This window comes from Asparagus officinalis, unplaced genomic scaffold, assembly GCF_001876935.1.
Source record: "Asparagus officinalis unplaced genomic scaffold, Aspof.V1 AsparagusV1_Un457, whole genome shotgun sequence".
Taxonomy (NCBI): Eukaryota; Viridiplantae; Streptophyta; class Magnoliopsida; order Asparagales; family Asparagaceae; genus Asparagus; species Asparagus officinalis.
In genome coordinates this window covers 19,805-33,981 of record NW_017972722.1, presented here as the reverse complement: position 1 = coordinate 33,981, position 14,177 = coordinate 19,805, and the positions used below count along the sequence as shown (strand labels likewise).

Sequence of the window (14,177 nt, the reverse complement as noted above, 5' to 3'; positions counted from 1 at the left end):
GACACCGCTACGTGAGTTTAGGTTTCAACCTATAAAAAAAAGGCTCTTAACCTGCGGGGGCATGTTGGACTTAAGAAAAAATTATGTCGAGGCCCCAAAAATAAAAAACGCATGTGACTAAACACTCATACCTTTCTCCCACGTGTAAAAACATCAAAACCCCCCAAAAAGAGTGTGATTCAGCCCTTTCAACTCAACAGTATATATTATGTATATTGTATTTCTCCCAAATTCCTAAATTACCCCTCTTATCATAAAGCTGGCAGATCTCTCTCTCTCTCTCTCTCTCTCTCTCTCTCTCTCTCTCTTAGAGATCACAATCAAGTGAGATTATTCCTCTCTCTTCCTCCTTCCAACTAAACCATCTTCCTAAACCCTCCTCCCCTACATTGTTATCAGCGCCATTGCTACCTTTATTGTTCCTCTCTCCTCTGCTCCCTCCTCTCTCCTCTCTCCGAACCGTAACTTTCACAATTGCTCCTCCCTCCTCTCCTCCTCTTTTCTTCCTTTCTCTTAACCCTAACCCTAACATTTCTCCTCTCTCCCTCTTCCACCTCTCCTCTTCCAATCCCATTGTCTCCCTCTCCCGTCTCCCCCTCCGTCATTATCGACCTTAAGCACATCCTTTGATCCTGTTGTCTCCCTCTCCTACCTCTCTCTCCACCACTACCAACCTTGAGTGCATCTTCAACTAGTTTGACTCTAATGATGATGACAAGATCACCTCCTCCGAGCTCGCCGCCATCTTCTTCTCCCTCGACTGCCTCATCTCCTCCTATAAACTCTCCTACATGATGGACAAGACCATCACCTCCTCAAAACCACCTATTACTTCTTCTCTCCCCTCCATCATTTCTCTCAAACAAATCTCAAGATTGGATTATTTATGATTTTACTTTTTAGTGGTAGATTGGATCATACTAGTTTATTTTTAATTGAAATGGATGAGTGAAATTCGTTTTCTTGGAGTAGTTTGTTAAAATGGTTTATGATATGTGGTTTGGAGATTGCTAATAAAGTGTTTGATGAATTGCTAAAAAAAGATATGGTTTCTTAGACTATGATATAGATTATGTACGAAGAAAATATAAAGAAAATGTCATAGAGACATTGTTGCTTTTACCTAGGGTTTCTTTGTTCACTTCTTTCCCAAAAAAATCATAACTTCATATAACGTAACCTAACAGGCAATGACATAGCCATAATAGGAAATTAAGGATTTAGACTTAACACAAAATGACTTAAACTTCATAGGAAATGACTTAAACTTTATAGAAAATGATTTAAACTTAACACAAAAATGTGATACTCTTAACAAGAAATGACTTAACCTTAATCAAAAATTACTTAATCTTAATAGGAAATGTTGTAACTTTAACAAGAAATGACTTAATCTTAATAAGAAATTAGGTAACCTTAACAAGAAGATTATGAAAGCATATATTTTACCTAGTTTTAGGAAAGAATGTATTTGAGTAGTTATCTGGAGCTTAGTTGATAACAATATTATATGCTTTTTCATTTATTTTTCCTTTTTGCTTTTTCCTAGGTTTCTTTGTCCGCTTCCTTCCCAAAAAATCATAACTTAATTTATATCATACAACATAACTTAATAGGCAATGACATATCCATAACAGGAAATGAGTTAAACTTAATATTAAATGGCTTAAACTTTACAGGATAATGGCTTAAACTTCATAATTTTGAAATAACTTAGACTTAACACAAAATAACTTAAACTTCATGGTGAATGACTTAATATTAACAAGAGATATGTTATCCTTAACAGAACTAACTTAAGCTTAACAAATCTGATATCAATTTCTAAAACTTCTAGGGGTTTTTTGTAAAATTCTTAGGAGATTATTTGCATTTTATGCAATCTTCAAGGGGTGGTTTGCATAATTTCCATGGTCTATTTGCTATTCCTAAAACTTTCAAGGGTTTTGTATGTAGAGGGTTATTTGAAGTTTCTTAAAATTTCAAGTTTGATGAAATTTAGTGCGAATGATTTTAAAAGTTAAAGAGGTGATTGTATAGATTTGATTATAAACCATGAAGGGTGAACTTTGAATCTTACCTAACCAATGTTAATTTTACCCATTGTATGTTAAATTTATAGCAAAACTGTTAAGTTTATACATTGAATGCTAATTTTGAATATTGACCATATACTTTACTTGATTCTAGGAAGATCATGAAAGCATATACTTTATCTAATTTCAGGAAAGAATGTATATATTTGAGTAGTTCTCTGGAGCCTAATTGATAACAATATTATATGTCCTTTCATTTATTTTCTTTTTCAACTTTTTCTGGTGGTTGCTTTGTTCACTTTCTTCCCAAAAAAATCATAAGCTTATAACATTCAACATAGCTTAACAGGCAACCATATGTCATAACAGGAAATAACTTAGACTTAACACGAAATGGCTTAAGCTTTATAGGAAATAGCTTAAACTTCACAGGGAAGGACTTAGACTTAAAATGAAATTTGCACACTTCGAAACCAAAACTACCCATGGCGTGGTCTTATTACTCAATGTATTCTTCAACTTAACTCAAAGGAACCCAAAAATCTCCTTTTAAACTTAAAATTGAAGCAACAATGTTCACTATTTAAGACAAGTTATGCAACTAATACACCAAACATAAATTATCAAAAAGAATAGCACATATAAAAAGTTATTGTTGTAAGTAATACATCAAACATTTGCTAGACATCAAGTTAAGCCAATACTCAACTCAAGATACATACATGATCTAAGGTCCCTTATGGTCTACTCCCCTATTAACATTACTAATCCAAAAGCATCAAGTTCCATCACAAAACATCATGGACTTTGAAATGGAAGCTGTAGAGATGAGTTTGGAGCAATCTCTAGAGAACACCTCTTGCAACAAATTCTTGCTCTGCATTAAAAGGTGTAATTATTGGTGGGGGTGCATTTTGGGTTTTACTCTCTCATTACTGAGTTGACAAAGTACAAGGGGCTTAAATATAAAATGACAATGTATTTGGGGCTTTTCCACAAGAGAAATAATGTTAGGGGCTAGGTCGCATGTGTTTTTCATTTTTGGGGTCATGTCATAATTTTTTTTAGAATTAATATAAAACTATATAATATTCAATCATCATCACAACTTTAAAGTTTTGGTCTAATAGTTAGAGCGACTTAATTTAAGATCATGAATAGCTCATATCACCATATTGTATGTGAGTATCTTGATAAAGTTTGTATCGCGGAGTTGGGTTTAAAACTGTAGCTCCAAATTGAATGGGGATTTCAACTACATTCAAATTGAATCTGAACTCACTCAATGATTTATTAAGTAGGTTTGGTTTTACGCATACTAAACGCAACAAATATGCTAAGCAAAGACCAAGACACTCAGACAGAAAAGACCGATAATTTATCTAGCAAACATCTTAAAATAGGGTCAGTATTGATTGTAGTCTAGTTTTAAGATAAACTGATTTAATTTTGATTCAAAATTGAGAGTAAATTAGAACATAACCGGTGATTTTCTGACCTAGCTAGTAGAAACTGAATCATCAATAGTCAATTTTTTTCTTTTTTTCAAACAAGACTCTTTATAAAATGGGACCATGAATCCTTGGTCAACTCTGATTCAAAAAAAAAATATATATGGGAATCTGCCAAATGCCCAAATGATCAAGTTTAAGGTTAAATTCATTGAAATTGTAACTCGATTAAGATGATAAAGTACCACAGTCATATATATGAATGTATGATAGTTTTAATTATCCTGATCAAACATTTTAAAAGGAACCAGACCAAAACATAGATTGGCATTTAGTCGCGTGGACCCAGGGCCGGCCCTGGGGTAAGCCCACCAAGCCCCGGGGCTGGGGCAACCCAGGGCCGGGGGGCAACCCATTCCGAACGTTCCTATACCCCTCAAACTGTAATTTTCTTTGATTTTTAAAATAGACTTTGTACAAGGGCCTTTATGCAAAAAATGTTAGAGGTTATGTTTGTAAAAGAACTCGACCCCACCTTTTATTTCAGCGATTCCAACTCCAAGTCTCTGACCTCCCGACTCCCGTTCACAAAAAAGAAGAAAAAAAAAAAGAAACCCTCCTCTCCTCGTCCAGTCCCCCTTCCCGAGCCGCCGCCGGCGGCTTCGCTCCTCCCTACCGAGCCGGCGAGCCTCCGAGTCCGTCGACCCGTCCTTCAAGCAGTCAAGCTTCACTCCATCAGGTAAAAATTTTTAACTAAATAATTTTAGGGTTTTTTTTTTGGATAGAAATTTGGGGTTTTTATGTTTTGCAATGAAATTAAGATTTTGATTTTGAATCTTGGTTGAATCTTAGTTGTTGAAGAATTAAATTAGGGGTAATCTTGGTTGAATCTTAGTTGAAGAATTAAATTAGGGGTTATGATATTTTGGAATGATATTGTTTGTTTTAATAATAATGATATTGCTTTAATAATAATGAAATTGGGGTTTGTTTTAATAATAATGATTTTGCAATGAAATAATGTTTGTTTTAATAATAATGATATTGTTTTAATAATAATGAAATTGGGGTTTGTTTTAATAATAATGATTTTGCAATTGAGCTTTGATCTTCATTGCATATTTGGTTTATGCTTTCTACAAAGCTCGGTATCATGTCCAATCAATTTAAATGTGCACAACATTGAGGTTTAAATTCATGAAGAACACGTTGAGAATATATGCTACCAGTTAGACCTTGAATTTTAATATAACTAGGTAATTGAGCAGTCATCTCCACCTCTATCAAGACTCTGTCCTTGATTGATATAATGTTTGTTTTGCAATGAAATAATGTTTGTTTTAATAATAATGATATTGCTAATTGGGAAATTGGGAAGATAAGAGCCGGGTCTGTCCTTCATTGATATTGCTAAGTTTAGTTTATTGTGATTTCATATATGTTATATAATTATATTTACAGACTACAATACACTATGACGGGAGATGACAAAAACCGAGCAAGGATTAGAAAACAAAACTCTGGAGCTCATAATAGAAGAGTCAAGCAACGTCAAGATGAAATGGCAAAATCACTACATGGCTCAATTTCTAAGCTATTCAAAGCAAAAACACAACATTCTCTTCTCTTGAATCAAGTTGAAGAAGCTAGTGCCACTACCAATATTAGTGAAAATATGGATGAGGTCATTGAGGAGCCCATAAATGAAGTCACTTATGCGGATGGAAGTCGTAAGGAGGAAGCTAGTGATGAAGATCATGAAGATCCTGTGAATGAAAATGTTCATGAAAGCATACTTGATCTTGAGAAAGATGTGGAAGTAAATTATGATCCGGGATTGTGGGGAAGTATAAATGATACTAAGAGGGTGATGATAGTTCAACGTGGTCCTATCAAGATTTTAATGAAAAATGATGAGTTTCCAAGTGAAAAGAAGAGTGGGAGAAATAGAAGTTTTTCTTCCAAATATTATATCCGTGAATTTCCAAATGGCGAGAAGCATGAAAGGAAATGGCTTGTCTATTCAAATGAACTGAATAGAGTATTTTGTTTTTGTTGCAAGTTGTTCAAGAATAAACCAATGACAACCAATTTGGCGGAGAATGGAATAGACGATTGGCATAACCTTCCTACAAAGCTTAGAGAGCATGAAAGTAATCCGGAGCATTGTGCAAATGTTGTGAAGTGGGTTGACTTGCAAAAAGGACTAAAACTAAAGGCAACAATTGATAAAGATATAGAAGCACAAATTGAAAAAGAGAAAACTCGTTGGAAGATGATACTAGTTCGAATCATTGCGGTTGTGAAGACTCTTTCTCGAAATGGTTTGCCATTTCGTGGAACTAATGAGAAGATTTATGAGAAGAACAACGGACTTTTTTGTCAACTTATAGAGTTCCTTGCAGAATTCGATCCAATTATGCAAGATCATGTTCGGCGTGTGGTAGATAAAGAAGTTCAGAACCATTATCTTAGCCATAAAATTCAAAATGAATTGATAATTTTGTTGGCCAATGAAATCAAAGCAAAAATTCTTGACAAAATTTCAAAAGCAAAGTATTTTTCAGTTATTCTTGATTGTACGCCGGATTTAAGCCACGAGGAGCAAATGTCAATTGTCATTAGATGTGTGGATATTGAAGATACAAATCAAGTCAAGGTGGAAGAGTTTTTTCTTGGATTTATAAAGGTTGATGACACGTCGGGACTTGGGCTTTTCAATCAACTTGAAGATACTTTGAATGAACTTAATCTCAACATTGATGATATAAGAGGTCAAGGTTATGACAATGGGTCAAATATGAAAGGTAAACATCAAGGTGTACAAAGAAGACTTCTTGACATAAATCCTCGAGCTTTTTATACACCATGTGGGTGTCATAGCTTAAACCTTGCACTATGCGATATGGCAAAATCATGTGTCAAAGCTAGAAATTTTTTTGCATATGTGCAAAAGGTTTACACTTTGTTTGCTGGATCAACACATCGGTGGGATGTTCTTAAAACATATGTAAAGGGTCTAACACCAAAGCCATTGTCGGTTACTCGTTGGGAAAGTCATGTTGAAAGTGTTAAAGCAATTCGATATCAAGCACCGGAGTTGCGAGACGCTTTGATTGAAATTGCAAATAGTTCTAAAGAGGACATTGTGATGGCAGAAGCTAAAGGCTTGTGTAAAAATGCTTTGGAGGATTTTGAGTTCTTGATTAGCTTGTGTATTTGGTATAAGATTTTAGATAAAGTCAATCGAGTTAGCAAAGTTAAAGTCAATCGAGTTAGCAAAGTTCTTCAACAAGAAGAGATGAATTTGGAGGATGCAATTACAAGAATAAACGAGCTTATTGTTTTCTTTCAAAAGTTTAGAGAAGATGGTTTTGAAAACATGATGAAAGAAGCCAATGAACTTGCTAATGATGTTGGTATCGATCCGACATTTCCGATAAAAAGAGTGGTTCGTAGAAAGAAGCATTTTGATGAGGATGTGGAAGCGAATGTGGAAGGTAGTCAATCACCGGAGGATAATTTTAGAGTTTCCTATTTCCTCCACATTATTGATCAAGCTCTTACATCACTCAAAGATCGTTTTGAACAATTCGAGCTCTATGAAGAAATCTTTGGTTTTTTGTTTAATGCAAAGTTCATGAGTATTGGTGAAGAAAAATTAATGGAACATTGCATTAAATTACAAAGATACTTGGAACACAACCAACAATGTGATATACATGGAAAAGATTTATTCAATGACCTACGAGCTTTGCAAACAATATTGCCGAAGGAAGTGACTAAATCAATAGACATCCTTGACTTCATAAGATCTTATTGGGATGATGGTGGCTTTCAATGTGCATGGGTTGCTTATCGGATTTTGTTAACTATCCCAGTTACGGTTGCCTCGGCGGAGAGAAGTTTTTCCAAGTTGAAATTGATAAAAAGTTATCTTCGTACTACCATGTCACAGGAACGATTGAATGGATTGGCAATGATATCAATTGAAAATGAATACTTAGAGAAACTTGAGTATGATGACTTAATTGAAGAATTCGCTTCAAAAAATTCAAGGAGAAGTATTTTTCTTTGATGAGAATTGTAGCACAAATATAATCTCTTCTTATATGAATATTGATTTTGCATGATAATATTATCAGTTTGAGCCCAATATAGAACGCTAAATTGTATTATATGTATTCATTTTTATCGTTATTGTTCGTACCAAATTTTTAATATAAAGGGCAACCAAAATTAGATTGGGCTAGGGCAACCCAAAGCCCGGGGCCGGCCCTGCGTGGACCCAGCCTAAAGTGGCATCCTATGCTGTCTCGTTGTCACGTGAACCCCATTGTTCTTTGTAGTTCCTCATACTTCAAAACCTCCATTATTTATGTCTTCATTCTACGTGGCAATCACTAGAAATTAATGGTATGGATTTTCCCTATAAATCTTTTCTTCATTTACTTTGAAACCAATTACTATTTTCAAAAGGACAATTTTTTGAAAACATCCATTTTTCAAATTTATATAGCAAAATCGATCATTTTTGAAAAAAATCAGCAAAACCGACCCTTTTCATCGGTTTTGCTACGAAAGAGTTTTTCAAACTGCACGGTGCATTTCGTTTTTCGAACTGCACGGGACTAGCAGTCCCGTGCATTTCTTTTTCTTTTCGAACTGCACTCAGCAGATAGTTTTGAAATGCACGGGACTGCTAGTCCCGTGCAGTTCGAAAAGAAAACAAAATGCACAGGACTGCTAGTCCCGTGTAGTTCGAAAAACACTTCCTCAGCAAAACCGATCATTTTCATCTGAAAATAGTCGGTTTTGCTAATTTTTTCAGAAATGGTCGATTTTGCTATATAAATTTGAAAATTAGATGTTTTAAAAAATTTGTCCTTTTCAAAATCATTTTTGAACCGAAGAAATCTCATTTAATTATGAGTTCCTAAACTCCCTCCATTTCAATACTTTCCTATACAACATTAAGAAAAAGATTAAAAGTTCCCAAATCCAAATATAGCAAACCACAAAAAATGAAGTGACTTTTGCAAACAAATTGTAGCAATTTATAGTAAAACATAGCAACTTACGAAATATAGAAAATTTCATTTTAGGACAAATTTTCAAACTGTATCCCTTTAGGAATTTATTTGCCATTTTCAACCCAGTTTTCACTACCTGGCTGAAATTGGGTTAAAAATGGCAAATAAAGTTCGAAAACTTCACGAGATTTGAAATTCCGTGAAGTTTAACGTGGTTAATCAGGCACTAAACTTCACGGAATTTTAAATACCGTGAAGTTTTTGAACTTCTGCAGCTTCATTATCACGGTTAATCAAACGCTAAACTTCACAGGATGTTAAATCCCATAAAGTTTTCAAACTTTATTTGCCATTTTCGACTTGGTTTTAGCCAGGTGGCTAAAACCGGGTCGAAAATAGCAAATAAACTCTGAAGGGGTTGATTTTTAAAAATAAATTTCTAAGAGGGGCTTTTTTATATTAAACTGTCGAAATACATCAACTGAGTTTAAACGTAAATCAGTGAATAGTTTTAGTTTAAAATTAAATTTAAAATCATGGTTTATTCGAAAAATGAGAATACAACTACGGTTCCTAAACAAAAGAACCCAACACCTAAGCACAGACAACTCCATTCAAAACCCATTATTTTCTCTTCAAAATACTTCAAAAATCACCATCAAAGAGATGAACTACTTTCTCCTCCTCCTCTTTCTCCACCTCCTCCTCCTCCCAACCTCAGAACCCGCCAGGTTCACCTGCACCAGCCCCTCAAAGTCCACGTGTCACTCCCTAATCGGCTACACAACCCCAAACGCCACAACCCTCCTCCGCATCAAATCCCTCTTCCAAATCAAATCCCTCCGTTCTCTCCTCGCCGCAACCCTATCCCTACACCATCGCCCCTCCACTCAGTCCGAGGGGCTCACTACCCCGGTCGCTTGCGGCTGCCGACTGCGTTAACCGAGGGTTATTGGGTCCGGACCGCCTGCGCGCGTGGACCCGTGTACAAAGTCAAAGCTGGCGATGGACTCGACTCCATCGCGCGTAATGTCTTTAACGGGTAGGACTGAATTTGTATTCAAAATAAACTTCTCACTGTGAAATTGCACGGATCTGCATAACGTATTTTTGGGCTCGCTTGGCGAATGTTGCAATTGTAAATGTAGAACTGATGAAACTCAAGTAATTGTTTGGATATCTCATTTTCAGAAGAAGTTTTCTAAACTATCCCATTCACTATTTTTTTTAAATCGATCCCCTTGAGTTTTTTTTTTTTACAAAAATCGACCTATTTTTTTTAATTCGGCTTCTAAATTATTGCAGTTGTCAACTCCGACTATTTAGTAAATAAAATGTTAGGATTTAGGGTTATAATTGGGGATTTGTAACTTCTTAAATAACCCCGACTATTTAGGAACCGAATTAAAAAAAAATTAGTCGGCTTTTGTAAAAAAAAATTAAGGTGTCGATTTTTAGAGAAAAAAAAAAGTGAATGAGTTTGTTTAGAAAGTTTCTTTCTCAATTTTATTATGGCAAATGCTCTTTTCCAAATTCAAATCCGGAGTTTGTACAGATTTTACCGCAAATTCTTTTTCCATCGCAATATTTGTCGATACATCTCTGTAGAAATAGAAATTTGGGTGCAACATTTGTTGCTGCCCGCTCTATTTCCTATCAATCTAACGGCGTTTTAAAGCTGGTTTGACGCACCAAAATGCAGCAAGTGATGTCGGTGTTTTTTTTTTCCTTGCCTTTTTCGAATTTTGCTACAATTACCATCTTAAATGGTCATTGATATAGATTTACAATGTCTTTTTAACAGGTTTGTTACTTACCAAGAGATTGCATCCGCTAGCAACATTACGGATCCGAACTTGATTGTGGTGGGCCAGGGGTTAGTGATCCCGCTGCCCTGCAGCTGTGATGACGCGGAGGGGGAAAGGGTCTTGCATTACGGACACGTGGCCGGCAAGGGTAGCTCGCTGGAGGGGATCGGGTCGGAGTTTGGTGTCTCGGGTGAGGTTTTGATGCGGGTAAATGGGTTGAAGGATCCGAAAGAGTTGCAAGCGGGTCAAGTTCTTGATGTGCCTTTGAGAGGTAATTTTTAGATTTTTAATTTTTTGAAAAGTAATCCCTTTTTTCGTGTTTATTGTTGGGGTCAGAATGTTTGCGAGCGTGGACGCTGTCTTGTCTGTATAGGCCGGGTGCTGTAGGGTCGGTTATTTTCTCTTTGCTTTCACAGTTAGCAAGCAAAAGGTGTTTTTTTTATTGTTATTTTGAAAAACGAATCTTTTTTGTTTTTCTGTTGGGTGGGTGATGAGCTCAAAAAGTGACATAAATAATGGGTCAGAATGTTGGTGAGTGTGGAAGCTGTCTTGTCCCTTATGGTGGGATATGGTTAAAAATTGGTTATTCTCATTCAGGACCGCTCAATTTGACTTATTGCCATATAGGTTTTATAGGGGGTTGGTTTATACTTCATGTACTAGTGGGCCTATTTGGCAACTTGAGTCAAACCTTTTTTTTTTGGGTGATACGGGAATCAAATTTAAGATCTAGGTACTCGTATTAGAACCTCTCAACCATTCAGACCATAGAGCTAGTTCTAGTTTAGATGGGAGTTGTCAAACTGATGATTATCCAATTTATTCAAAATGGGCTCTTATTTTTGACCTAAAATCCAATACACTTGGTGTCCGTATTTGTATCCATTTAAAATTTTCAAAATCGAGTACGAATTTGAATATCATTCTCCAAATTTCTTCGAATCCAAATTTGAGTTCAACTGCTAATACTTAAGTTCCTCGCCCTGGGTAGTCGGTTCTGCACCTGAAGTCTCCTCCGTTCTTCGGTCAGAATTAACATTGTCTCCCCCATCTGGAAGTTCTTCCAAATCTATGTACTCGGATGCGCCCGCATCCGTAGTGCTGCTCCCACTGCTTTGGCCCGCCTTGACATTATCTCTGTCCTTGTACATCACTTTCTCATTAAATATGACGTCTCGGCTTCTGATGATCTTCTTGTTCTTCTCATCCCAAAGACGATACCCGAACTCATCTATACCGTATCCAATGAATGTACACTTCAGTGACTTAGCTTCCAGCTTGTCTCTGACATGGTCACTGATGTGGTTATATGCCACGCACCCAAAGATTCTCAAGTGTGAGAGATTAACCTTCTTACCACTCAAAACCTCTTCCGGAATCCCAAAGTTTAATGGAACTGATGACCCGTGATTTATCAGGTACGTTGATGTATGCATCGCGTCCGTCCAAAAGGTTTTAGGTAGACCTGCATGTAGACGCATGCTCCTCGAACGCTCTGTCAGCGTTCTGTTCATTATTTCTGCTACGCCGTTCTGTTGCGGCGTCCCTGGAGTAGTTCTCTCCAAACAAATCTCGTTCAGAACACATAACTTCTTGAACTCCTCTAGTTCATATTTTCCATCATTGTCTGATCTCAGACACTTCATTTTTAGATTTGTTTCATTCTTCACCATGGTTTTCCACTTCTTGAAGATGTTAAACACCTCTGACTTGTGCTTCATGAAGTATACCCACACTTTCCTCGAGTGATCGTCGATAAAGATGACGTAGTACGCCGAACCGTTAAGAGAAGACACGCTAGTTGGACCCCATACATCTGTATGAACAAGCTCTAGCTTGTGAGCTTTAGGTGGTCTTCCACCCTTCAGAAAACTACCTCTCTTCTGTTTCCCGAAGATACAGTCTTCACAAACACCGACTTCCACTGAATCAATGCCGGTTAGCTTCCCTTCTGAGTGAAGAATCTTCATACATTTCTCACTCATGTGTCCCAGCCTATTGTGCTACAGATCTGCACTCTCTTTGCCTGCAGCAATCGCGAGGGTGTCACTCAGGTGTGAAGTTAGGTAGAGGGTACCGGTCTTGTTGCCTCGGGCAACCACCATTGTACCATCGGAGATTTTTCACGAATCTCCGGTGAATGTTGTAACATAGCCTTCCGTTCCAAGCTGACCTACCGAAATAAGACTCCTCTTCAACTTCGGTACATGTCTGACATTCTTCAGAGACCACTTAGAGCTCTTCAACTGTATTTGCACGTCGTCCCTTCCAATGATACTACAGGGTTCATTATCCCTCTAGTATATTTTTTCAAAGTCCCTTGCTACATAGTTCTGAAATAGCCTTCTATTAGCAGTGACGTGGAATGAGGCTCCCCAATCAATAACCCATGAATCGGAATCGCTATCCATATTGAGAATCAGCGCATCTTACACAATATGAGCCTCCTGCTTATTTTTCTTCGGTGCTTTATAGGTAGAAGACATGTGGCCTTCCTGGCCGGAGTTCCAACATTTCCCCTTGATAGGTCTCACATTCGAGTTCGACCTTTTCTTTTTCGACTTCGATCGATTCCTGTTTTGGTTCCCCCTATTATGGCTTTTGCCTCTCTGCTTGAGACTTAGGGCTGAATCTGAACTTTCTGATTCATTCGATTTTCTTCTAACCTCCTCGGATAGAATCATAGCTACTACCTCCTTCAACTTTAACTTCTAGTTGATTACGGTCACGTAACCTGCCCAACTATCCGGCAACTGCGATAGTATCAATAGGGTCTGTACTTCGTCATCAAACTTGATGTCGACTGAGATAAGTTGATCAACAATCGTGTTGAACTCACTGAGATACATCGTGAAGGAACATCTTTCTGCCATCTTGAGGTTGAATAGCGTCTTGACGAGATTTACCTTATTTGAAGCTGACGTTTGCTCGTACATCATTGCGAGCGTTTCCATAAGCCCCACCGTCGTCTTCTCCTTTAATATATTATGTGCTACAGTTTTTGCGAGGGCCAATCTGACCTGTCCCAGGGCTTTTCGATCTAATATTTCCTAGTTCTCGTCGGATTCTTCTTTCTTCTTTCCTCTTGCTTTACCCATCAACGGACGGTAAAAATCCTTCTGGTACAGATAGTCCTCCATCTGTGACTTTCAGTAGGCGAAGTCTAATCCGTCAAACTTCTCAATTTTTGATTTGTCTTCTTCTGTCATTTCTTACACACACAGATCTAAACAAGAGCTCTGATACCAGTTGTTAGGGAAATATCAAATACGCTCTGACACCCGTTCTGCGAAATTTACCCTACCGGATCTTGTGTTAAGCAATGAAAAAAAAGAAATCACAACAAATCAAAATTGCAAGAACAAAGAACACCGAGTTTTAACGAGGTTCGGCAATTTGCCTACGTCCTCGGGAGCCACACAAATAATTTCCTTTATGTTAAAAGAAGATTACAAAGCTTGTAAAAGAGTAGATCTCAACTTGGAACTCTCAAAAGAGAACCAACAGAAAAACTATCTGTTGTTCTAAAAGACGCGAGTTTTTCAACTCGAAAAACTCCTCTCTCTCTCTCTTCAATAAATCGCTGCTACAGGAATCTCACAAAAATTGAACGAGATTTTCTTCTGAAAATCTCAAGCTCAATTAATGGCCGCCGCTGCTGAGAAGAAGAGGAACGAAACGGGGTTCTGCTTTTCTCGTGCTCTTGGGTTTAAATAAGAAAACCCTAGCCAGTTGGATCCAGCTGTTTTCCAACATCGCAGGCGAAAAGAAGAGGGGAAGGCGAACTTCAAACTCGCCTGCTCAGCCCCACTCGAAAGCTCACCTGCGGTCTTCGAGTTCGCCTACAGC

At 37.2% G+C, this 14,177-nt stretch overlaps 2 protein-coding genes across 2 annotated transcripts in view; both read left to right on the top strand.

Annotated features, from left to right (window-relative positions):
* The first annotated feature begins 5,162 nt into the window (after positions 1–5,162).
* On the top strand, positions 5,163–7,565 carry LOC109827814 (zinc finger MYM-type protein 1-like). The gene has a single exon (XM_020394831.1). The coding sequence runs from the start codon at positions 5,163–5,165 to the stop codon at positions 7,563–7,565; it is 2,403 nt and encodes an 800-aa protein (XP_020250420.1).
* Positions 7,566–9,106: 1,541 nt separating this feature from the next.
* Positions 9,107–14,177, top strand: part of LOC109827812 (chitin elicitor-binding protein-like) — a 7,506-nt gene continuing 2,435 nt past the window's right edge. Inside the window, exons 1-3 of the mRNA XM_020394830.1 lie at positions 9,107–9,435; positions 9,468–9,562; positions 10,325–10,599. Of these exons, the coding sequence (XP_020250419.1) occupies positions 9,187–9,435; positions 9,468–9,562; positions 10,325–10,599 (619 nt within the window). The 5' untranslated portion in view covers positions 9,107–9,186. The remainder of the gene's footprint in view (positions 9,436–9,467; positions 9,563–10,324; positions 10,600–14,177) is intronic.

Excerpts from the sequence above, each read along its gene's own strand:
- LOC109827814 (XM_020394831.1), top strand. The coding sequence starts at position 5,163 with ATGGATGAGGTCATTGAGGAGCCCATAAATGAAGTCACTTATGCGGAT.